This window comes from Callithrix jacchus, chromosome 7 (assembly GCF_049354715.1).
Source record: "Callithrix jacchus isolate 240 chromosome 7, calJac240_pri, whole genome shotgun sequence".
NCBI lineage: Eukaryota > Metazoa > Chordata > Mammalia > Primates > Cebidae > Callithrix > Callithrix jacchus.
In genome coordinates this window covers 80309571-80334188 of record NC_133508.1, presented here as the reverse complement: position 1 = coordinate 80334188, position 24618 = coordinate 80309571, and the positions used below count along the sequence as shown (strand labels likewise).

At 45.4% G+C, this 24618-nt stretch overlaps 1 protein-coding gene across 10 annotated transcripts in view; it reads right to left on the bottom strand.

Moving 5' to 3' along the window:
• Positions 1-24618, bottom strand: part of KDM4A (lysine demethylase 4A) — a 92188-nt gene that overhangs the window by 59574 nt on the left and 7996 nt on the right. For all 10 annotated transcript variants that reach the window (XM_078331479.1, XM_035251130.3, XM_035251125.3 and 7 more), the window contains 8 exons: positions 20021-20135; positions 18231-18424; positions 14885-14934; positions 14037-14140; positions 13493-13630; positions 12553-12800; positions 11607-11806; positions 9140-9510 (listed from right to left, as the gene is read on the bottom strand). In XM_078331479.1, the coding sequence (XP_078187605.1) occupies positions 9140-9510; positions 11607-11806; positions 12553-12800; positions 13493-13630; positions 14037-14140; positions 14885-14934; positions 18231-18424; positions 20021-20135 (1420 nt within the window). The remainder of the gene's footprint in view (positions 1-9139; positions 9511-11606; positions 11807-12552; positions 12801-13492; positions 13631-14036; positions 14141-14884; positions 14935-18230; positions 18425-20020; positions 20136-24618) is intronic.

Sequence of the window (24618 nt, the reverse complement as noted above, 5' to 3'; positions counted from 1 at the left end):
GAATATGCGCAGCCTAGGGAGGCTGGCAGGGCAAGGAAATGGGTCCTCCCCCGAGAGCCTCCAGGAAGGTACACGACCCTACTGCCACCTTCATTTTAGCTCAGTGAAACCCAATTCAGATTTCTGAAGTAAAGAACCCTAAGATAATCAGCGTTTCAGTCTCTGGGTTTGTGGTACTTTCTTATAGCAGCAATAGGAAACGAATACAGGCCAGGAGGCAGGGAGATGATCCTAAGATCCAAGCACGTTCCAGAGGAGTTGGAAGGGTGAAGGTCAAGAACACCAGAATGCAGTTTGGGAAAGGACACCTTTTCCATGATCACTATATTTATAGCACCTCCTATATACGTGTATATGGTGGGAATACTTGTTTTGGCAATGTAAAGATGAACATGACATGACCTCTAACCACAGGGAGGGAGACCTGGTATCCAAAGTCTGAAGTCTGAGCCCTTTCCACTCCCATCATGCTGCCTCTGACCAAAGTAGTCAGGTCCACTCAAATATTTGAATGTCTTTTCACATTTCCTTACCTCCTGGCCAGTACCTACTACCATGGCATCCACACCCTCCTCACGATGTTGCCTTCCCTGGGATTGCTCCAGTTTCTAAATTCTCTTGGTATATAACAGAAATGTCAGGGTTGAAATCCCACTTCGACCAACTAGCTATGTGAGCCTGGACGAGTAGCAGCCCCACCAGTAAAATGGTAGTAATAAACTCTTCCCCAAAGACCTCTTCTTGCAGACAGGGTGGGATAGCAGGCAGTCTCCCAGGGCCCTTCCTGCAAGAAAGCTGGAGCTCAAGTCTCGTAAGTTTTTTGTTCCCTCTCCACATCTGGTACCCAGGGTCACGGTTAGTGCTCCTAACAGGGTTTATTCTGTACAGAGAAGAACTAACTATTCTCCCACCTTGTTTTCGGAACTCTTTTCAAAGCAGCTTGAACTAACAAAAACTTCTGCAGCAGACATATGGCTGTGGCTCAGTCAGTACTTAATGGAAACTCTACCGCTTTGGCAGTCTGTCAACCATGGTTCTTTTACCAAAAACTGCAGTTTACCAGACTGACCTAAAAAAGGCCCTTGACATAGATGGTAGCATGGAAACTGAACAGCAGGCAGCCCAAATTACAGCTTGGAGATGCTTCAAGTGGGGGTGGGGGAATATAAGGGTACTCTGAGGAACCCAGTTGTCTACAAAAATAGATCCCATGCTATTAGACCTCTCCAGGGATGCACAACTTTGCTCAGCTTCTGGCCACAAACTTTGACTATCTGTCCCTTATTCCTCCCAATTAATTCTGATGGTGGCTTCTTACTAAAACAAACCTGACCTTCCATTTACTCATTCCATCCTCATTACAAAGAGTTCACAGGCCAAGCCCTGTGGACCGTGCTGCTAACTCAAGAAATGAGGATGAATGTGGCACAGAGCCCATCTTCTAGAAGGTTATGTTCTTCACTGTACTATGACAAGGGCATTAAGAAGCAAACACTCTAGGGCTTCAAAGAAGAAAGGGAACTAGCTGGAAAGCAATGAAGAGTTCCTAAGAGCAGTGGCTTTTGAAAAGGGCTGGGCTGCACTAAGCAGAGGTAGTTATCTGACTACTCTAGGTGACCCTCAGAGATAAATTCCCCATCTCCTCCCATCTGCTTTCTGGTGACAGTGGCCCAACAAAGTGAATGTACTTACTACCACTGAACTGTATACTAAAAAAACTGTTAAAATAGGTGAATTTGATATCATGTATATATTACCACAATTTAAAAACACAGGCTGGGTATGGTGGCTTATGCCTGTATCCCAGGACTTTGGGAGGGCGATTACAGAAGGATCACTTGAGCCCAGGAGTTTGAGACCAGCCTGGGCAACACAGGGAGACCCCAATCTCTACAAATATAAAAAACTCAGCTCAGCATGATGGCACATGCCTACTTGAGAGGCTGAGGTGGGAGAATCATTTGAGCCTAGGAGGTCGAGGCTGAAGTGAGCTGAGATCACACCACTGAACTCCAGCCTGGGCAACACAGCAAGACCTTGTCTCAAAAAAACAAAAACAAAAAGAACCTATCTGCAGCCGTCCCCTCCTGTCCCTCCACCTGTACTCCCACTTCCTTAGATCCCCAGAATCCAATCACTAAGCCTCCAACTTCCCCTACGCGGCAGGACCCTGCCCTTTAACACAAGGCACACTTGGCCGTATCTCCCATTGTCTTGAACTTTTCTCCTGCCCTGGCCCTGGACACACTGTTCTTTCCTAGGTCTCCTGACCTCTGGCTGCTCCTTCATATTCTATTACCTGGGCCCTCTCCTGCAACCCCACACTGAAACTGTTCTTCACTCTACACACATTCTCCCATGCCCACCGGTGCCCTCCTGGTGACTCCCACCCCAGCTTCAAGGCTATATGTATTTCCATAGCCCACCTCACAAAAGTCACACTCCAGATGTACCCAAACTCTACTCATTTCCTGGCCCACAATAAAAAACCCTTTAGTTTTCTTATAACCACTATCCTTGTAAGGATGGCACCACCATCCATCCCAGGAATTCAAGCTGGAAACCCGACTCACATCCCATGCTACCCTCTGACTCACCCCACATCCAGTCACCCAGTCCTATGCGCCTACCTTCCGGGTCCATTTTCTGCTCCCCATCCCTATCACCACCACCCACAAGTCCTTGCTACCTCTCTCTCAGACTAAAGAAACAGGTTCCTAATTGGTTTCCCTGTTTCAAATCTTTTTTCCTCCTTTCCTGAAGTAGAAGTATTTAGTTGTAAAAATAACATGTTAATCATAAAAATATTCAAATGATGCATAAATGTAGGAAGTGAAATCATCCATTATTCTACCTTCAAGAGAACCTCTGTTAACAATTTCTAATTTTGCCTCCTTCTTCCTCCCCCCCAAAATCTTTATACTGCCTCCAGAACAATCTTCCAAAACATCAGTGCAGTACTTAAAAAACCCTTTACTGGGCCGGGCACAGTGACTCATGCCTGTAATCCCAGCACTTTGGGAGGCTGAGGGGGGCAGATCACGAGGTCAGGAGATGGAGACCATCCTGGCCAATGTGGTGAAACCCCGTCTCTACTAAAAATACAAAAAACTTAGCTGGGTGTGGTGGCGCATGCCTGTAGCCCCAGCTACTTGGGAGGCTAAGGCAGGCGAACTGCTTGAACCCAGGAGGCAGAGATTGCAGTGAGCCAAGATTGCACCACTGCACTACAGCCTGGGCGACAGTGAGAGACTTCGTCTCAAAAAACAAAACAAAACAAAAAAATCCTTTACTGGACAATCAATGACAGTTTCTTGATGAAGTCAATGGTGAGGCAAAAAAAAGAGAGGCATGCTGGCCTACATTAAGGAAGACTTCAGGACATCATAAACAAATCAAAGAGTTGGGCCCTGATTTAATCCTGATATAAACCAATCAACTGTAAAACAGATTTTGTTTGAACAATGGGGAAATTTGACTATGGACTGGATAGTAAATGATGCTAAAGAAGTTTCGTAATTTTCTTAGGTATAAAAATGACATAGTTATTATCTAAGAAAGTTACCATATTTTTCAAAGATACACTCTGAAGTAGGGAAGAAATGACAAGGTATCTGGGATGTGCTTTAAGATACTTCAGCAGAATGAGTTCGTGTCCTTTGTAGGGACATGGGTGAACCTGGAGAACATCATTCTCAGCAAACTGACACAAGAACAGAAAATGAAGGGCCAGGCGCGGTGGCTCACGCCTGTAATCCCAGCACTTTGGGAGGCCGAGGTGGATGGATCATAAGGTCAACAGATCAAGACCATCCTGGTCAACATGGTGAAACCCCATCTCTACTAAAAATACAAAAAATTAGCTGGGTGTGGTGGTGCGTGCCTGTAATCCCAGCTATTCAGGAGGCTGAGGCAGGAGAATTGCCTGAACCCAGGAGGCGGAGGTCGCGGTGAGCCGAGATCACGCCATTGCACTCCAGCCTGGGTAACAAGAGTGAAACTCCGTCTCAAAAAAAAAGAACAGAAAATTAAATACCGCATATTCTCACTCATAGGTGGGTGTTGAACAATGAGAACACATGGACACAGGGAGGGGAGCACTACACACTGGGGTCAGTTTCGGGGAATAGGGGAGGGACAGCCGGGGGTGGGAAGTTGGGTAGAGAGAGCATGGGGAGAAATGCCAGATATGGGTGAAGGGGAGGAAGGCAGCAAATCACACTGCCACGTGTGTACCTATGCAACTATCTTGCATGTAAAAAAAGATACTTCAGCAGAGAGGTAGATTAATGGGCACAAATACATAGTTTGATAGAAGAAATGAGATCCAATGTTTGACAAATTAGTAGGGTGACTACAGTTTACCATAATGTATTGTACATTTCAGAATAGTTAAAAGAGAATAATTTGAATGTTTCTAGCATAAAGACAAGACCAATATTTAAGGTGATGCAGTTCCCAATTACAATGATTTAATCTTTACAAATTATATTAATGTAGTAAAAATATCACATGTATCCCAAAAATATTTATATTATATGCCAATAAAGATAATTTTAACATAAATATTTCAGCAAATTAAAAACAGGACAAACAAAGCAAAGTGGACCTGACACCTGCTAGGGTATCTGTAGGTTCACTGTATTATTCGCTTTGCATCTTTCTTTTCTTTTTAAGATACTGTGTCATTCTGTCACCCAGGATGTAGTGCAGTAGTACAGTTATGGCGCACTGCAGCCTCAACCTCTCATGCTCAACCAATTCTCACACCTCAGCCTCCCAAAGTGCTGGGACCGCAGGTGCATGGCACCCTACGTGGCATCCCTCTGCATCTTTGTGTGTGCATTTATTTATTTATTTATTTGAGACAAAGTTTCGCTCTTTCACCCAGGCTGGAGTACGGTGGTGTGCACTACAACCTCCGACCCTGGGGTTCAAGCAATTCTCACTGCCTCAGCCTCCCAAGCAGCTAAGATTATAGGCATGTGCCACCATGCCCGGCTAATTTTTTTATTTTTAGTAGAGATGGGTTTTCGCCATGTTGACCAGGCTGGTCTCAAACTCCTGACCTCAGGTGATCCACCCACCTTGGCCTCCCAAAGTGCTAGGATTACAGGTATGAGCCAGCGCACCTGGCCCTTTGTGTGTGCATTTAAAAGAATTAATTATGGAAGTATTTCCAAATGCATATGATGTATATGGTGGGGACCCCTCTGCTGCTCCCTACACAACTAGGAGGTCAAACTGCATCACAGAGCAACAAGGCAGACCCTCCAGGTTCTGCCTCTTGACATCCCCACCAGCACCACCTGAGGCCCTTTCCAGTCCGATACACCTGAGACAAACTAAACCACTGAAGACCCCTAAGTGCTTTGACCCTGGCATGAGCTATCATGATCATTTAGAACACCCTCCTCTGCCAGATTCTCTCTTCAGTTTCATTCTATCCACCTGGCATTCTTCTTCTAGCCTAGCTAAACTGCTTCCTTCTCTCGGGCAGTCCAGAACTCTACACTCCAACTCCAAGCTGAGCTGCTAACTCTCCCACTTATATCACAATATGTAACATTAAGTACTTGAAATATTTGCTCTTATCTATCCTAGACTATGAGCTCCTTGAAGGCAACAGTCCTGGGCTAGAGTAGGCATGCTGTAAATGATTGCAAAGTAGAGTGAAGAGGCAGGGCAGCCAAGACAGTTTTAGAGACTTTTAAGTAGTTCAAACAAACAAGCCAGCACATGGTGGAGGTGGAGGGATGGCTGGTGATGGAGTGGAGAGGGGTATTAGGGTTATTATTATCAGGCTAGACCTGAGAAGTACATACAGAAATAAAAAGGAACCAACAAGACACTCAGTGGTTTTGAGCAGAGGATTGAACAAGAGAGACATGTCAAGAAAACCCCTTCCACTAGCATACTTCCACATGGAAGGAGTCCTGGCTTTTCTCCCCACCCTGCTTCCCTTGAAAGTCATGCTTCATTTCACTAGGATCTATCTTTCGGAGAGGGAGTGCACGCTGGCCTACATCCATACCACACTGAGGCTGAGTGCTTCCATGAAAATGCTTTGCCTCTAGAGGGGCCTGGAGACATCAAGAATAAATGAGTAGGCCAGGCACAATGGCTCACACCTGTAATCCCAGCCCTTCGGGAGGCTGAGGTAGGCAGTCAGGAGTTCGAGACCAGCCTGGCCAACATCTGCCATCTCTACTTAAAAAATAGAAAAATTAACCATGAGTGGTGGTACATGCCTGTAATCCCAGCTACCCAGGAGGCTGGGGCACAAGAATCGTTTGAACCTGGGAGGTGTAGGTTGCAGTGAGCCAAGATTGCGCCACTGCACTCCAGCCTGGGTGACAGAGACTCTGTCTCAAAAAAAAAAAAAAAAAAAAAGAGTAAATGAGTAGCAAGGCCATTTGGCCACAGGTTAACTCACTTTCTTCAATGACTTTAACTTATAATTAAAGTGACATTCTGAGTTCCATATGCCTGACTCTTGTATCATCTATTAAATAGTTCCAAAGTTTGAAATAAAAGAAAAAAAAGAGAGAGAAATTCAACCTGAGGAAGCTGAAATGAAAGGAAAAAAAACGTTCAAAATTTGAGAGTGAAAAGAAAAGTATTATTTATTGGCTTCCTGAACCTCCTGACCCAAAAAAAATCCCACAAAAACTTGACTCTGTAATAAGATTAATTAAGCAGTTATACGAAGACTGAACAATGAATATAAAGTATTTAATAGCTGGGGCAGTGGACTTGTTGGCTCACACCTGAAATCACAGCACTTTGGGAGGTCAAGAGAGGAGGATCACTTGAGCCCAGGAACTAGAGACCAGTCTAGGCAACATGGTGAAACCCCATCTCTACAAAAAAAAATGCAGAAAATTATCCAAGAGTGGTGGCGTGCACCTGTCATCCCAGATACTTGGGAGGTTGAGGTGGGGAGGATGGGTTGAACCTGGGAGGCAGAAGTTGTAGTGAAACGAGACTGTGCCACTGCACTCTACCCTGGGCAACAGAGCAAGACCCTCTTTCAAAAAAGGAAAACAAAAACAAAACCCATGAAGTACTTGATATACAGTGAGCTCTTGCTATTGCTTAGCTGCTTTTTGTGACTGTGACTGCAACCAGAAACAAGAAAGTCAGGAAGACTAGGACAGCATGAACTGCAGGATGAACAAAATGGCTCCAGGCCTTTGTGAAGGGAGAACTGCTAGGTGGCAACTGGGAGTTTAAGAGACTCTGGTTTCCAGGCTGAAAAAGCCCTCCTTTATGGAAGCTGCCCTTAGAAGGCACAGAGATCTGCAATCTGAGGCAATGAGAAGGAAACATAGTAGTTATTAGCTCTTAGCCCACAACCACAGTGGGATGGAAAGAGGAACATTCACAAGGTAAAAAGGAAGTCTACAGAAACTGTACCCTGAGATTCAGAGAAGGCACTGAGAAAAGTTATATGAGTATTAATAACAAGGAGACAAACCTACCATTAAAACAGACTATTGGCAACACTAGGGAAACGTGAATATGACTGTCAGTACTGCAGCCAAAAAAACAGAAAGCGAATGTGCCAAATGTTAATCATACATATGATGAGTACACATGGGGCTCCGTGGTGGTATTCTGTAAGTACTTTAAAATTTTTCCAAAGATTTTTAAGAGATAAATGTTTAAAAACTAAAGGTAAGGGAATAGGGAATAAAGAGGACCTTCTGCACTGACTTCTTCTATCTGCCACCCCTCACCAAAGGCTGCAACTTGACCCATGTAAGCGTTAAGTCTGGGGAGTCAGGGAAGGTCACTTGGGTAGTGTGGCTGCGTCTGACATGACTCTGATCACCCAGAGTGGCAGACCCACCAAGAGTCATTCTGCACAAAAGCAGGAATCAGCTTTTGGTGACAACATGTATTTAAGGAGGAAGCCTGAACACACATGTTATAGCTTTCGGAATGCACCTTGAATCAGCTTTTGGTGACAACATGTATTTAAGGAGGAAGCCTGAACACACATGTTATAGCTTTCGGAATGCACCTTGGTCTCCAAAAGGATGCTCTATCAATGTCATACTGGGAGTCTACAGGGCAGTCAAGGCTTGTAAGAAAAGAACCCTTGAATTTTAAGGTAAGAAAGGTCATCTCGGCTGGGTGCAATGGCTCACACCTGTAATCTCAGCACTTTGGGAGGCTGAGGCAGGAGGATCACTTGAGGTCAGGAGTTCAAGACCAGCCTGACCAACATGGAGAAACCCCATCTGTACTAAAAATACAAAATTAGCTGCGTGTGGTGGCGCATGCCTGTAATCCCAGCTACTTGGGAGGCTGAGGCAGGAGAATCACTTGAACCTGGGAGGCGGAGGTTGCAGTGAGCCAAGATTGTGCCACTGCACTCCAGCCTGGGCAACAAGAGCCGAAAAAGAAAGGCCAACTGATCTCAGACCTCCAAACATGTGGGCTCCAACTGCGGCCATTCTAACCTTTGTACCACTAAGGCAATGAGGGTCAGAGGAAGAGTTCCTGCCCATCCCAATTAAAAAGGCTGGGTACAGTGGCTTAGGCTTGTAATCCCAGCACTTTGGGAGGCTGAGGCAGGTGGATCACTTGAGGTCAGGAGTTCGAGACCAGCCTGGAGTTTCATCAGTCAACATGGTGAAACCCAGTCTCTACTAAAAATACAAAAATTAGCTGGGTGCGGTGGCATACACCTGTAATACCAGTTACTTGGGAGGTGGAGGCAGCAGAATTGCTTGAACTTGGAAGGCAGAGATCGTGGTAAGCCAACATCACGCCACTGCACTCCATCCTGGATGACAGAGCAAGACCGTCTCAAAAAAAAAAAACAGGGGGCATTGTTTTCCAAGTGGGCTGAGGTGGATCTCCTGCTGTGACTGAGGCTGCGCTGATGCAATTCTTGGAATGAGTAGCCACAGAGAGTAAGAGAAAAGCAACTCCCAGCAAAGAAACTAGGAAAGTGAATGCCACACAGGCTTTTGTTTGACACAACCACTGCAGGCTAAAGGCACTGACTGAGCATCTCTCCTGCCCTCCTGGACAACTGCAGCATCTCCACCGCACAGATCCACCTCCCCCAGAGGGTGTCTTCCAGGACAGCTCCCCACCCCACACCACTGCCTGGAGCCCATACCTCTGCCAGCTCCCGCTCACTGATACTTCTAGCGGCGCTTCCTTTCTTCCTCGTGCATGGCTCTCCCACAGTGACTCTGCCATCCCCTTTGGCGTAACTGTGCACAGTGAGAATTCCTGTTTGCCCTTGGACTCGGCAGGAGAGAGGCTCACTAGTTTCTGAATCAGAAGAGACAGAATCCTGTGAAGAGCTGGAGCCCAGGCTACAAGACAATTTCTCTTTGGAACCTGAGAAGACAAGGCGTCCCCCTACAGACGAAGGATTCACAGAAAGATCCAAGGCAGCTGCTTCTTGTTCTTCCTCTTCATCCTCCTCTTCTAGTTTGACATTTTTGAGTTCTTCAAATTTTACTTCAGTGGAGTCAGAATAATCTGAAACACACATACACATCAGACAGAGCCAAGTTCCTCCTGCACACATGAACCCGATGAAAGGCAGAGTGGCAAAGCACAAGAAACATGGGCTGGGAGTGGGACCTAGCTTCCAATCCTAGCTCTGTCACTGGTGGGGCACTGTGAGCCAGGACTATCTGCTCAGCCTCCTGGCTCTAGCTTCTTCCTCTATAATGGGAAGATGCTACTATGTATCTACAGGGCTAGTAAATAGGACTCCCAAGCACCTGGCACTCAGCAGACACTCAGTAAAGGGGAGCTGCCATTTTCTCCAGTCTCCAGCAGGAAATGCAAGCCTGAGCTCAGCAGAGAAGCTGGCTACCTACCCCATGCTAGAAAGTCTGAAGATCTTGAAAAGTATTAAGAGGGTGGATGTTAAATGTTCTCACTGCAAGAATGATAACTATGTGAAGTAATGCGTATTTTAATCAGCTAGATTTAACCATTCCACAACATATATATGCTACACAAATCATGTTGGGCCAGGAGCAGTGGTTCACAACTGTAATCCCAGCACTTTGGGAGGCCAAGATGGAAGGATTGCTAGAGCCCAGGAGTTGAGACCAGCCTGGGCAACAAAGTGAGACCCTGTCGCTATAAAATTTAAAAATTAGCCAGGCATGGTGGCATATGCCTATAGTCCCAGCTACTTGAGAGGCTGAGGCAAGAGGATTGCTTGAGCCCAGAAGGTTGGGGCTGCAGTGAGCTGTGTTCACATCACTGTGATCCAGCCTGGGCAACAGAGCAAGACTCTGTTTCAAAAACAAAAAAATTATGTTGTACATGACAAGTATGCACAATTTTATCTGGCAGTATAAATAAATTAATTTGAGCGGAAAAAAGTAAAGAAAATCTGCTGAAGAGAAGCCTGCGCAGCCCAGGGTCTCAGTCCAAAGTGCTACCTGACTGTCAGCAGACCACATATTTGGGTCATACCTGACCCAAGACAGATACAAGCCTTTCTCTAATCTAGTCTCAGTGACTGCTGAACAACACTGATCACACCACTACCACTCCCTCTCTTAAAATATAAATGGCTTTCTAGCCGGGCGCGGTGGCTCACACCTATAATCCCAGCCCTTTGGGAGGCTGAGGCGGGTGGATCACCTGAGGTCAGGAGTTCAAGACCAGCCTGACCAATATGGTAAAACCCCGTCTTTAAAAAAAAAAAAAGAAAAAGAAAAAGAAAAAAAAAAAAAAAAAAAAAAAATATATATATATATATATATATATATATATATATATATATAAATGGCTTTCTAAGCTTCCACGTGAGCAAATGAAAATGGCAAGGAGCCCTACAGCATCTCCTATTTCTCCAGCATCACCTCCTGGTCACACAACTGCCTTCTACCCTAATATTCAATTGAGGGAAATGCCCCACCAGTTCCCTATGTGGACCATGCAATTAATATTTCCCATCTCTGCTGGGAGCAGTGGCTCATGCCTGTAATCCCAGCACTTTGGGAGACCGAGATAGGCAGATCACGTGAGGTCAGCAGTTCAAGATCAGCCTGGCCAACATGGTGAAAGCCTAACTCTACTAAAAATACAAAAAAAAAAAATTAGCCGGGCATAGTAGCAGGCCCCTGTAGTCCTAGCTACTTGGGAGGCTAAGGCAGGAGAATCACTTGAACCCGGAAGGCGGAGGTTGCAGTAAGCTGAGATTGCACCACTGCACTCCAACCTGCGTGACAGAGCAAGACTCCGTTTCAAAAAAAAAAAAATTTTCCCATCTCCAAGCCTGTGCCCTGTTCCTCCCCTCTGGGATGCCCTTTCTATATCCCTCCTCTCTCTCTGTCCACTGGGGAAGGTCCTACTTACCTTTTAAGAGTCACCTTCACCAAAACCTCCAGTGTTTCCCTGACCCCTGACCAGGCAGAGGGAGGAGCTTTTCCCTACATGCCCGGTCCACCCTGAACATCCCTACCCAAAGCACTTCTCACACTCCAAGTAGGCTACCTGCTCATAGACCTGTCACTCTCCTTTTATTTCTGACCCTGCACTCAATATGGCATCTAACATGGGACACGTGCGGAGTTAGGGTTGTGGAAAATACACCATAGTCAACTAACCTGGGAAGGCAAGACCATCCTCAACTTGACGCACAGAGCTATGGGTGGGCCTCACGGGGGCGAGGGCAGCCGGGCACTCCGTCATCTCATAGTGCTCAGAACTCAGCTCCTCCTTGGGGAAGAGCTCACTCTGACTCACCTCCTGTGGTATTTCAAGACAAACTCGGTGCCTCTTTGTCCCTATTCGGTGCTTGGCCAGGCTGCAACAGAGACGGTAAATCTTTTAAGAGCTCACATATACATCCATTTACTCAAACACATTCACACGCATCCACACACAAGCCGAAGTGAATGGCCAGAGCCTGTCAGGCCTGGCTCAAAACTCAGGGACACCTCTTACTTGTGTGACTTGAAACAAAGGACTTCACCTCTCTGAGCTTGTTCCACCACCTGGAAAATTCAGCTATCACCACCCACCTCAGATTTGTTGTGAGGATTAAGACATGGTATGCAGAGTAGCTGGCAAAGTGCCTGGCATATGGTAGGTACAAAGGAACAGTCCCTCCTTTCTTTCCCACATGGCCCAGGATAAATTCTCCTCAGAGCACAGATCCCCTGGCTCAGCCACCATTGGCACTGCAGGCTTAAATCACGACATCACCAATGCCCTTGAGTCTCATCCACACTACACTTCTTTTTAAAAGACCCTATCATATGATGAGAAAACATGACTTATCCGGCTCACAGGGAGCCCAACCTTCGTACATACATGCCCTTGGCCCTCATAGAAATGACCCCTTGCTCCAGCAGACTACATGCCCACTATGGGTGTCTCATTCAGAAAGTACCTGAATGCTGTGGCTCTCCAGTTTCTGTAGCCTTGACCAACAACACCCCACTTAGCTGAAGCACAAACAGCCTCTTAGAAACAGTCTCTCTGCAGGTTATGGGACCTACCCAGACATCCCTCCCTCACACAGCCAGGACCAAAGGGCTGCTGGGTTACCTTGTCTTCAAGTCTCCTTCCTCTCCATCCTCTACCCCTTCCATGTCCTCCTCTGGGCATTCCTCCTCGTTGCCAGCCCTTGGAGGCAATTCACTCTCCTTAAGAAACTCAGCTGCTTCTGGCGTAGGCAGAGTATGGTCAATAACTGTGTTGTCCTTCCCAGCTTTCCAAAGTTTGTACCTTTCCGGCTGAAACTTCCTTACAAACACATCCATGGAGATCTTCACCATGTCCTTTCTACAGGAGCACTGTCATCAGGAACCAGAAGAGCACCAGATAAGCATGCTTTACTGTTTCCATCTCACCCTCACATCCTAGCTCCTCCCTCTAAATAAAAACAAGTGCAAGATGGTTTATAACCACATTGTTTTGGTTCACAGGCTGAAGGTGTATTATTCCTTACAGGACCTTCAAACATGAAGGGAAGCAGGAAAAAAAAGGGCAGAGAATACATGGTACTGGGGCAAATATACCTGGGCACTAACTTGGGGTCACAGAGGGTGGTTAGGCTCTGCACTTAGGCCCACAGGACGGTAAACAGCCACCTGCCCTTGTTCCCTGTCCAAGCCAGGAACATATCAACAAGTCTACTACTACCAGTCAAAGGCTCAGCCCTGCTGCTTCCCTAGAGTAAAGGAAACCCCTAAGAATTTCAACAGAGAGATCTCAGAGTGGCTAAGGCAAGAATATTAACATGTGTGGATGTGGTTTTAGTACCAAATAGACTTAAGCATAGAACCTCATTTTATACTTCCCAAATCTGAACACATTTTTAAAAATTCCTTATGAACACACAATGTTAACACTTTGACATATTGCTAGCCCCTCTGTTTCTGAATTTCAGCAGCTTCAAGAAATATTCTAATCACCAGCCACTGTATCTAACCAGAATTTGCTCATTTTTGCCATGGTGTTATAGAAAGAAATCAAGCAGACTTACCAGCACAGCTTGCTTGCCATACTCAATCCACCGACGGGTAGCAAAATTGGTAGACTCCGCACAGTTAAAGCCGTGGTTGAAGCCGGCATGGTAACCATAAGGGAAAGTGATCATAAACTCTCCGGCCTCTTGAGTCACCTGAACAAGAGCAGACTTGAAGCAGCTGCTTCAAATGGCAGAAGTCCACAGAACTGGAATTCTGAGCTCCACCACAACTTAGCTGAGCAACAAAGGGTAAGTCATAAAATCCCTGGGGTCTTGCTGTCTTCTATGAAATGCAAAGCCTAGACCTAGCAGATGACAAGACTGTAATTAACCATTCCTCCAAATGAACTTTGTTCAAAGGGATCTGACTGTCCTCTGGCACCAGGAAGGTACAGTGCCCCACCTTTATTGCCCTTAGAGCGAAGTGTTGCGACATAGTTTGATTAAGTTTTGGCCCTGTCCTGGTATGATGATGAACTAGAATAAAACTCTGTAAAACAAAGACCAGAAAGAGTAGTGTCTGTAAGCCTAAGAACTTCTGCAGGTAACATCAGCTCACCTTGTCAAAGGGAATTCCATATTTCTTCAGCATTAACGGGGAAATCAGGGTCATCTTGTGGCGAAGAAATGCCTCACAGCTTTGAGCACTTCCAGGGAAAAACCCTATTTAATTGAAAGGATATGGGTTAACACACTGCTCCACACTAGCTCTGCAATCCTGGAGTCACTTCACACCTGTGCTTCTCATCTGAATAATAAACAGGATGAATCACCAATGGGACCTCCAGGGATCGTTATAGCTCCGCATTGTAGAATTCTAAGATTCTACAATGAGCCTCTGGGCTGACTCCCATGGAGGCATTACATGGGTAATGAAATCCTGTTTGGGAAACCAAGGTCACCCAAGCTGCCTCTGTTCTTATGGAGCTTTGAAACTATTTAGGACCTTTTCTCCAGTCACTTGTACCCTTGTTCTTTCTTCAGTAATGCAGCTATAGTATTATCTACCCAGGCTTTCCTGAAATATGTTCTCTAGATGTACAAATCTATCTAAGTCCACTTAAAAGAAACAAAAAATTCAACTTTTTCTTTAACATTTGGGTCTTTAGTGGAAACACCAGTCATACTGAGTCTGGTTCATTATCCCTGGTCAAAGCAGCACCCCTGCTCAGTAAAACTGAGGCACAGACGATCAAAGAAGGAATGACCAAGTCGCTGCACAGGAAAAAGGAAGAAAAATGCCTTGTCACTGCCCTCTTAAGGTACCCAATGTGACTCACCCCCGCTGCAGGCCTGTGATAGATAGGACCTGCAAGAACCTGACCGTGGGGAACACACATTTTGGTTTAGAGCAAGGAGTACAGCTCGTAGGAGAGTCCGACCCAGCAAACAGGGGAGACACAATACCTTTGGCGAGGCGTTCCAACCGCTTTCCATGCTCAGGTGGAACAGAGTACCTGCAATCACATGAGAGCATCAGGGCTGGGCAGAGAACAGGTACAGAGGCTAAGGGGCTTGTTCCCACTCTCAAAACACCTTGAAATAGCAGATTTTTAAAAAATTTCCCAAGCACTAGAAAGGAATCTGAAAAGATGAAATATTAGACTGTTTGGGCACAGGAGTTGAGAGCCCATAAAGAAGGTAAGTGAATTTATTTCTTTTATATTCATTCATTTAATAAGATGTTTATCAAGTATGCACCCTGAGCCTGGATTTATGGTCTACAATATTATTCTCCTTTATAATGTGGTTCATATAATTACATTTTTTTAGAAAAAAGAAAAAAAAAAGGATGTCATTACATAACCTCAATGTTTAAAAATGCTCAGTATTTTTTAAATGCTTGAAGGCCTAACTGGGAGCCGGCTAGAGGAGGAATGGAAAACAAGGTGAAAGATGGATCAGACACCTATGAGACATAGTCCCGTACCTGCTGATGAGCCCATTTTCCCTTCATCTCCCAACAGCTACATATACTGATTATGCAATCATCAATTACTTCTCTACCCAGTAGGGTGTCTAAACACCATAGAAACTGCTTTCTAAAAAACGAAAAGAAAAAAAGAACACCTAGGACTATTTAAAACTTTTAGAAAATTGTTAGACTTTATATTCTGAAACTCACAGTAACTCCATTTTAATCTCTTCTAAAGATTATTCCAGACCAGGCGCGGTGGCTCACATCTATAATCCCAGCACTTTGGGAGGCTAAGGTGGACAGATCACGAGGTCAGGAGTTCAAGACCATCCTGGCCAACATAGGTAAACCCTGTCTGTACTAAAAATACAAAAATTAGCCAGGTGTGGTGGCATGTGCCTGTAGCCCCTGCTACTTGGGAGGCTGGGGCAGGAGAATCGCTTGAACCTGTGGGGTGAAGGTTGCAATGAGCTGAGACCACACCATTGCACTCCAGCCTGGATAACAGAGTAAGACTCCATCTCACACAAAAAATAAAATATTCCACAGTAACAATAAATCCTCCCATTCCAAACAGCTTCATTATAAAACAAAACAGAGAAGAGTTGAGAAAAATGTCACCTAAAGGACACTGGGATCCATCAGGCAACCCTGCACAGAAGGCTCTGGAGGTCCCACTTCAGAGGACCTAAGAATGAATATGATAACTGGAAAACCTTATTTTATAAGAGAATTCAAAAGTCCAGGATCAGGGAAATTTGGAGTAAACAATGGTGAAGACACAAAAGCTACATTTACACATCCTACAAAGTCTAGCATTCTGATGAACCAAACAGGACAGTGGTTAGGAGATAATCATAGGCTCAAAAGGTTCTTTCCCCCAAGATTAGAAACTGGAAAGCACTTGAAAGAAGAAAGGAAAACCCCTGAAAAAAAACATGGCTGAGGATGCTGAAAAAAGAAATGAAGGTAGATATGGTTTTCATGACTCCCCATAATGTGCCCCCATGGTGTCCCCTCCAGCCTCATCACTCACTTCTTATCATTGTACACAGCACCCCAACTACAGTAGACTTCTCCTAGCTCCCTAAACATACCATGCTTTTTTTTTCTTGTCGGGGGACAGTCTCACTCTGCCACCCAGGCTAGAGTGCAATGGTGTGATCTCAGCTCACAAGAACCTCCACCTCCCGGGTTCAAGCGATTCTCCTGCCTCAGCCTCCCAAATAGCAGGGATTACAGGCATGGGCCACCACGCCTGGCCCTCATGTGCTCTCTTAAACCAGGAGCTCTGCACATGGGGTTCCAACTGCCTGAATACACTTCCCTCAATCTCCCTGCTGCTAAGCCCACCACCATTCCACCCAGTTACGTCCTTCTCATTTTTTGGGTCTCAGTTGTCACCTCTCCCAAAGAAGCCTTCTTTAATCCCACCCTTCTGTCTTTCCTATGTGGACCTTAGCACCCACTACTTCCCCTTCAGAGCTGTCCCCATGCCATATGATCATCCTCTCACAATTTCTACCTCCTGACCAGTCTCCTATCTGTGTGAGGGTAGTTATATTCACTGCTGTTAATCTGCAGCACTTTCACCAAAACACTGAGACAGGGGCTGCGTATAGTGGTTCATGCCTGTAATCATACCATGTTGGAAGGCCGAAATGGGAGGACTACTTGAGCCCAGGAGTTTGAGACCAGCCTAGGCAACATGGTGAGACCCCAATTTCTATCCCCAAAAAAAGAAAAAAATCAGCTCTGTATAGTGGTACACATTTATAATCCCAGCTACTTGGGAGGCTGAACTGGAAGGATCACTTGAGCCCAGGAGGTCAAGGCTGCAGTGAGCCATAATGGTGCCACTGTAATCCAGCTTGGGTGACAGAGATTCTGTCTCAAAATAGAAAAAAAAAAATGCTGTGACTCAAAGATGGGTCAATGCAGACAGAGGAGAGAGAACCAATGTTTGTCTCAGCAACAAGAATAACACCCTGGAGAGCAAGAAGCATGCTGAATAGCCTCACATCCCCTTGTGTGTTAAGCACACACTGCCTCTCCCCAAGAATTATTTTTTCCATGAGGAAAAGAAAGCAAAGCTTTCTATCATCTGAGGGAGTGACTCTAGTCTTGGAAATCTGCTGCTAAGAAATGCCTCAGGTCTGTTCAGAAAAAAAATTAGAAAGCAATGGGATAGAGCCCCCAATGTCTTTGGGTAACTCTGCCAGCACCCTACTCTCTAAAGCCTCCCTACTGGCCAAAAACAAAGTGGTCTGAGCACCAGAGCTCCCACAGCATCTTAGCACTTGAAAGTGTGTTTAAGGCCGGGCATGGTGGCTCATGCCTATAATCCCAGCACTTTGGGAGGCTGAGGCGGGTGGATCACGAGGTCAAGAGATCGAGACCATCCTGGCCAACATGGTGAAACCCCGTCTCTACTAAAAATACAAAAAAAAAAAAAAATTAGCTGGGCATGGTGGTGCACGCCTGTAATCCCAGCTACTCAGGAGGCTGAGACAAGAGAACTGCTTGAACCCAGGAGGCAGAGGTTGCGGTGAGCCAAGATCACACCATTGCACTCCAGGCTGGGTAACAAGAGCGAAACTCCTCAAAAAAAAAAAAAAAAAAAAAGCAGCAAGTCTGAGAAGGCTGTTTAAAAAAAAGAAAAAAAAAAAAATAGAAAAAGAGAAAAAAAAAGAAAGTATGTTTAAAACATGAAATCCCACCCAGGCCTGAACCAGGGTCTGCACTTTAACCCAACGCTGAGGTGTCTCCCCGCACACTGATCGTGAGTCTGTGCTCTAGTATAGACGCCCAGTGCCGACTGCAGGCGGACTTTACCAGGACTTTGGTTCTCCAAAGTGCAGGTAGTTGATGCTGTAGAGGTCCATGTCTTCAGTGTGCCAAGCAAAGGATGTCTTCCACATGCCAAAGTACAGGTATGGGGTGTTTACACCCTCAATGGTGATCCCACTCTCCTTTTCTACCAAGTCCAGGATTGTTCTCAGCCGGCCAATATTCCACTCATCAATGTGCTACAAAGGCAATGACAGTCCAGGGCAAGTTACATTTGAATATAAACCGACCACAGTATTCCTCATTCACTTTCACAGCTACCACTGGAACTGACACCATTTGCCTTCAAAGTGTAAATACCACTTTGTGAATGATACTAGTGTAGGAAAGATGAATAAAGAGATGAAGTCACCTGTTTTAAACCCCAAGAAGAAGAGTTGGAACTGATGCTAAAGAAATTGAGGTCAAAATAGAAAAAAGAAAAATCTACAACCACACACAAAAAAACTGCAAAACATGGAAACTAACTATGACAGTGGGCCAGGCACAGTGGCTCACCCCTGTAATCTCAACACTCGGGAGGCCATGGCAGGATTGCTTGAGCCCAAGAGTTCAAGACCATCCTTGGCAACAAGGCAAGACCCACTGTCTACAAAAAATTACAAATTAAAAAAACTAGTCAGGTGAGGTGGCATATGCCTGCAGTCTCAGCTATTTGGGAGGCTGAGGTGGAAGGATCCCTTGAGCCCAGGGGTTTGGGGTTACGGTAATCTATGATCATATCATAGATTACTGTATGGTGACTGGGTGAGATTCTGTCTCAAAACAAAAAAACTATGGCAATCTTGTGGCTTCTTTAGCCCTGATTTCCACCAGGCAGTGTCTTCATAAAAAATAGGCAATATCCTTTTCCTGAGTGTAACGGCCAGCTGGGAGCCCTCCTCCCATAACTAGACCGTGGATTATTATTATGCCTGACTTTTGTACCTCCCCATCCCAGATCCTTACAGCGTCTTCCTGTCATTCTCCCTACAAGCTTTACTTCCCCATACCCCCCAAAAAACTGTTATCAACAAAACTGGAATTCATTTTTTTAACCCTTCCAATTGATAAAAACATCAAAATTCAGCTGGGTGCACTGGCTCACATCTGTAATCCCAGCGCTTTGGGAGGCCGAAGCATGTGGATTACCTGAGGTCAGGAGTTCGAGACCAGTCTGACCAACATGGTGAAACCCGTCTCAAAAAAAAACAAAAAATAAAAACCATTAAAATTAATATGAAAACAAGGAGTGATAATCCCTGAAACGCCCTGCTGTTTTTCAGTCATCTGAAGACAGTTCCAAATATTCTCCCCTTCTACCATATTTAAGGCAGCACTATGTCCCAAGCAATGAAAGTGGGTAAAATCCTTTTTGCTACACAATCTTGTTTGAGGGTTCTGAAAAATCTAAATGTATTTCTCTTCTTAAATATATACCCCTTTCATTAGATTAGTCAGTCATCTTTTTTCTGCAGAAACCACACTGCCTCATTTCATTATCCGAGAGTCAACCCACCCTTTCAAGAACTCATCAGCTACCACCCACTGACTATGCTAACGACCCTTGAAAAGAACACCACATCATCAAATTCACATGGAAAGCAGGAGAAATAAAATTCAGTCACATGCAAAAGTACCCACAATTAGGCCAGCATAGCAACATCAGCTGGGGGTAGATCATCTGTTCATCCACCCATTCACCAAACTGCTTTTAGGTGCCTAGCACGTGCTGGGCTGAAAAAAAGGTATTACAAAATTACAAAACGCTGCAGAGGGTTTCCAGTGAGTCTCACCTTTTCATAGAGGGTACCGTTCACATCTGCACCATAGATTGGAGGATTGAATGTAAGATTTTTCCAGTATTTCCGCTCGAGCTCTTCAAACTCACTATATCGTGGGGTACAGTACCTTTTGAAAGTAAGAAGCATGTAAACCACTTACAGGAGATATTAGGCATTATGAACAAGAAAAGACATACTCCCCTATTCTACTGACAGCAAGAATTTCAAATGAACAAGGCATAATCTTGGCCTTCAAGGCTGTACTATGTAGTCACTCCCTCGATGTTCCTTCCATGAGCACTGGGCCTGAGGAAGGTAATGTACACACAGATGTAAACCCAAAAAAACAAGCACAACATTCTCAACTCTCTGAAGAGACTCTACTTAAACTATATCTTGCTAGATTCAGGTGGCCACACAGGGAGAAAATGGGCTTATCAACCAAGACCCAAGGTCCCTATGTATCCAGACAACCAAAACCCACCAGCATGTGAAGAGCTGAGACTTTCCAACAGCATTCACCTCCCTGAACCAGCCAAAAGGAAGCTGCTCCAAGAGGGCTCATTTTTAAGTGCCCCCTGCTATATTCCCAGTGCCCTAAGCAATGGCTGACACTAAAATATCAAATATTTTAGTAAAAACATAAAATAGCTCTAAAAATACCAAAATAGATTTTTGCACATCAAATATTCCAATTAGGAAAATCTATACACACATATATACATATTTATATCTGCCTATCTCCATATAAAGTCATACAAATATCTGTACTTTCACTGGGCGTGGTGACTCACACCTGGAATCCCAGCATTTTGGGAGGCCTGGGGAGGGCGGATCACCTGAGGTTAGGAATTTAAGACTAACCTGGCCAACATAGTGAAAGCTGGTCTCTACTAAAAATACAAAAATTAGCCAGGCATGGTGGCACACGCCTGTAATTCCAACTACTTGGGGCAGGGGTTGAGGCAGCAGAATTACTTAAACCCAGGAGGAGGAGGCTATAGTGAGCTGAGATTGCACCACTGCACTCCAGCCTGGGCCACAGACTAAAACTCTGTCTCAAAAAAAATAAATAAATCTATACCTTAAAAAAACAGGATCCTCACTCTGCTGCCCAGACTGGAGTGCAGTGGTGTGATCATACCTTAGTGTAGCCTCGAACTCCTGGGCTCAAGCAACCCTCCTGCCCCAGCCTCTGGAGTAGCCAGGACTGCAATTGTGCACCACCACATCCAGCTAATGTTCTTATTTATTGTAGAGATGAAGTCCTGCAATGTTGCCCAGGTTAGACTCAAACTCCTGGCCTCAAGTTATCCTCCAACCATGGCCTCCCGAAACGATGGGATTATAGGAGTGAGCCAATGTATCCAGCCTAAAAATATCTATACTCATTAGCTTAATCATCATATACTAAAAATTTACTCAAAAAGAAAACCAAAAAAAGTTTTAAGTTCAAACCAGCCAAGTGCACTGGCTCATGCCTGTAATCCCAGCAGTTTGGGAGGCTAAGGCAGAAGGATCACTTGAGCCCAAGAGTTTGAGAATAGCAATATGGCAAATTCCTGTTTCTACTAAAATTTTAAAAATCAGCAGGGCTGGCTGGGTGTGGTGGCTCACGCTTGTAATCCAGCACTTTGGGAGGCCGAGGCAGGTGGATCACAAGGTCAAGAGATCAAGACGATCCTGGTCAACATGGTGAAACCCCATCTCTACTCAAAATACAAAAAATTAGCTGGGCATGCCTGTAATTCCAGCTACTCAGGAGGCTGAGGCAGGAGAACTGCCTGAACCCAGGAGGCGGAGGTTGCGGTGAGCCAACTGCACTCCAGCCTGGGTAACAAAAGCGAAACTATGTCTCAAAAAAGGAAAAAAAAAAAAGAGAAGAAAAGAAACTCCATCTCTACTAAAAATACAAAAATTAGCTGCGCATGGTGACTCATGCCTGTAATTCCAGCTACTCGGGAAGGCAGAGGTTGCAGTGAACTGATATCACGCCATTGCAGTCCAGCCTGGGCAACAAGAGTGAAACTCTATCTCAAAAAAAAAAAAAAAATTAGCAGGGCATGGTGGCACACCCTTACAGTCTCAACTATTGGGGGTGGGAGAGAGTAGGAAGGCTGAGATGGGAGGATCTCTTGAGCCTGGGAGGTGAAGGCTGCAGCAAACCGTGACAAGCCACTCACTCCCAACCAGGGAAACAGAGCAAGACTGTCTTAAAAAAAAAAAAAAATTCAATTTAAAAAATCATTATGCAGTGGCCTGGCATAGTGGCTCACACCTGTAATCCCTGCACTCTGGGAGATTGAGGCAGGCAGATCACTTGAGGTCAGGAGTTTGAGATTAGCCTGGACAACATAGTAAAATGCTGTCTCTATACTAAAAACACAAAAATTAGCTGGGTGTGGTGGTGCGCACAGGTAGTCCCAGCTACTCGAGAGGCTGAGGCAGGAGAATCTCTTGAACCTGGGGGTAGGTGGCAGTTGCCGTGAGCCAAGACTGCGCCACTGCACTCCAGCCTGGGTGACAGAGCAAAACTCTTGACTCAAAAAAAAAAAAAAAAAAAAAAAAAAAATGCAACAATTTAAGAAGAGTAGGCCAGGCACAGTGGCTCATGCCTATACTCCCAGCACTTTGGGTGGATCACAAGGTCAAGAGATCGAGACCATCCTGGTCAACATGGTGAAACCCCATCTCTACTAAAAATACAAAAATTAGCTGGGCATGGTGGCTCGTGCCTGTAATCCCAGCTACTCAGGAGGCTGAGGCAGGAGAATTGCTTGAACCCAGAAGGCAGAGGTTGCGGTGAGCCAAGATCACGCCATTGCACTCCAGCCTGGGTAACAAGAGCGAAACTCTGTCTCAAAAAAAAAAATATTTGGCCGGGCGCAGTGGCTCACACCTATAATTCCAGCACTTTGGGAGGTTGAGGCGGGTGGATCACAAGGTCAAGAGATCGAGACCAGCCTGGTCAACATGGTGAAACCCCGTACCTACTAAAAATACAAAAATTAGCTGGGCATGGTGGTGCGAGCCTGTAGACCCAGCTACTCCGGAGGCTGAGGCAAGAGAATTGCTTGAACCCAGAAGGCGGAGGTTGCAGTGAGCTAAGATTGTGCCATTGCACTCCAGTCTGGGTAACAACAGCGAGACTCTGTCTCAAAAAAAAAAAAAGAAGAGTAATACACAAGGCCGGGGACGGTGGCTCAGGCCTGTAATCCCAGCACTTTGGGAGGCCAAGGCGGGCGGATCACGAGGTCAAGAGATTGAGACCATCCTGGCCAACATGGTGAAACCCCATCTCTACTAAAAATACAAAAATTAGCTGGGCATGGTGGTGCATGCCTGTAGTCCCAGCTACTCGGGAGGCTGAGGCAGGAGAAATGCTTGAACGTGGGAGGCGGAGGCTGCAGTGAGCTGAGATTGTGCCACTGCACTCCAGCCTGGCACCTGGCGACAGAGTGAGACTCTGTCTCAAAAAAAAAAGAAGAAGAGTAATACACAAACCTTACAAGTATTTGAAAAGGTGGAAAACTAATGCACGCTCTAACCAAAATGGCAAAAAATATTACGAATGGATAAAGAATAGACGTAAGGACCAAAATGGACTCATGGAGATAATGCGAATGAATTTAAAATTAATTATCTAAAAACCTGACTAAATAAACCAGATTTTATTTGGCTATATTTATGCCTGTAATCCCAGTACTTAAGGAGGCTGAGGCTGTTGCATCACAAGGTCAGGAGATCAAGACCATCCTGGTTTAACACGATGAAACTCCATCTCTACCAAAAATACAAAAATTTAGCCAGGTGTGGTAGCACGTACCTGTAGTCCCAGCTACTCAGGAGGCTGAGGCAGAAAAATCACTTGAACCCAGGAGGAAAAGGTTATAGTGAGCAGAAACTGTGTCACTGCATTCCAGCCTGGACAACAGAGCAAGACTCTGTCTCAAAAAAAAAAAAAAAAAAAATTTGAAAGAAAATGAAAGAGGCCAGGCACGGAGGCTCATGCCTGTAACCCCAGCACTTTGGGAGGCCGAGATGGGGGGATCATGAGGTCAGGAGACCATCCTGGCCAACATAGTGAAACCCCATCTCCACCAAAAATACAAAAAAATGAGCCAGGTGTGGTGGCATGCACCTGTAGCCCCAGCCCAGGAGGTAGAGGCTGCAGTGAACCAAGATCGTGCCACTGCACACCAACCTGGAGACAGAGTGAGACTCCATTTAAAAACAAAAAAACAAAAAAACAACAAAAAAAAGAAAAAGCCTAGCATGTGTTAACAAAAAGGGAAGAAAGACTGAGGAGACTGAAGCCCCTACTGGAATTCCATGTGACAAATAGAAGGCAGGTGAGCTTGGTCCTCATGAGTAGCAAAAATCAGACAAAAAAAATGGCAGAAGGACGACACAGCCTATCATCTGAAGAGCAAGCCGCACTTCTTCAACATGCCTTTACATAAATTCTCTCATTGGCCAGCAGGTTGGCCAGCAAGGCAGATCTTTTTAGAGTTAAGGTGTCCGCCAGATGCAGTGGCTCAGCCTACAATGCCAGCACTTTGGGAGGCTGAGGCAGGAGTATCACTTGAGACCAGGAGTTCCAGACCAAA